The sequence below is a fragment of the Octopus bimaculoides genome, chromosome 2, assembly GCF_001194135.2.
Source record: "Octopus bimaculoides isolate UCB-OBI-ISO-001 chromosome 2, ASM119413v2, whole genome shotgun sequence".
Lineage (NCBI taxonomy): Eukaryota > Metazoa > Mollusca > Cephalopoda > Octopoda > Octopodidae > Octopus > Octopus bimaculoides.
Genome location: NC_068982.1, coordinates 192,102,484 through 192,103,307, shown reverse-complemented (window position 1 = coordinate 192,103,307; position 824 = coordinate 192,102,484). Strand labels below are relative to the sequence as shown.

At 37.7% G+C, this 824-nt stretch overlaps 2 protein-coding genes across 6 annotated transcripts in view; one reads left to right on the top strand and one right to left on the bottom strand.

Moving 5' to 3' along the window:
• LOC106881939 (long-chain fatty acid transport protein 6) overlaps positions 1 to 824 on the bottom strand; it is a 55,125-nt gene that overhangs the window by 37,589 nt on the left and 16,712 nt on the right. For 4 of the 5 annotated variants that reach the window (XR_008263508.1, XM_052965833.1, XM_052965831.1 and 1 more), the window contains exon 1: positions 144 to 771. Coding sequence is in view for 4 of the 5 variants with exons in the window: in XM_052965833.1 (XP_052821793.1) it covers positions 144 to 522 (379 nt within the window). In the remaining variant the exon portion in view is untranslated. Of the gene's footprint in view, positions 1 to 143; positions 772 to 824 lie in introns of those variants that run through there. The other variant, XM_014932467.2, reaches the window with a different exon arrangement.
• LOC106881941 (Golgi phosphoprotein 3 homolog sauron) overlaps positions 1 to 824 on the top strand; it is a 148,603-nt gene that overhangs the window by 140,014 nt on the left and 7,765 nt on the right. The gene's annotated exons all lie outside the window — the stretch shown is intronic.

Sequence of the window (824 nt, the reverse complement as noted above, 5' to 3'; positions counted from 1 at the left end):
AGAGAGAGAGAGAAAGAGAGAGAGAGAGAGAGAGAAAGAGAGAGAGAGGTGGTGGATGGGAGACAGACAGTGGTTTAACAATCAACAGAAATATTCCAAATTCTAAAATAATAAAAGAGAAAATATGGAAAAAAGTGTCTCACCAAGGAAGATCCAAGCAAACTGTGGACTGTTGGTCAGTACCATGGCAACAACATCACCTTTCTGGATTCCCAGTGATAACAAAAGATTAGCAACTTTGTTGGAGATTTTATCAGCATAACTGTAAGTGTATTGTTGTTGGTCAAAGATGAGAAATACTTTGTCTGGGTTAGCTTTCACTGAAGCTTGAAAGACGTCAGCTAAACTCATAACTTTGTAGTTTTTACTTCTTTCTTTGCCAACTTTTGATAAGGTTGACAAAAGACGGATGTCATAATAAAGCAACTGTAGAGTGGGTTTCAGGGCTTTTTTCCAAATATAATAACCGATTCCAGCAAGACCACTGGTCAGTGATGCCATAATCAGCATTCTCAAATCCATTGTTACTCGTCGATAAACTGAAAACAAACAAATATACAATCTTACTATAAGAAATAAAACAGTTTATAGATAGACACCAATATATTACTGGTACTTATTTAACAATACTGGCTATTGTAAAGATGAAGAAACCCAAACAAGATCACTGAGGTGAGGAAGATACTTTCTTTACTCTTTTATTTGTTTCAGTCATTTGACTGTGGCCATGCTGGAGCACCGCCTTTAGTCGAGCAAATCGCCCCCAGGACTTATTCTATCGGTCTCTTTTGCCAAACCGCTAAGTTACGGGGAGGTAAACACAC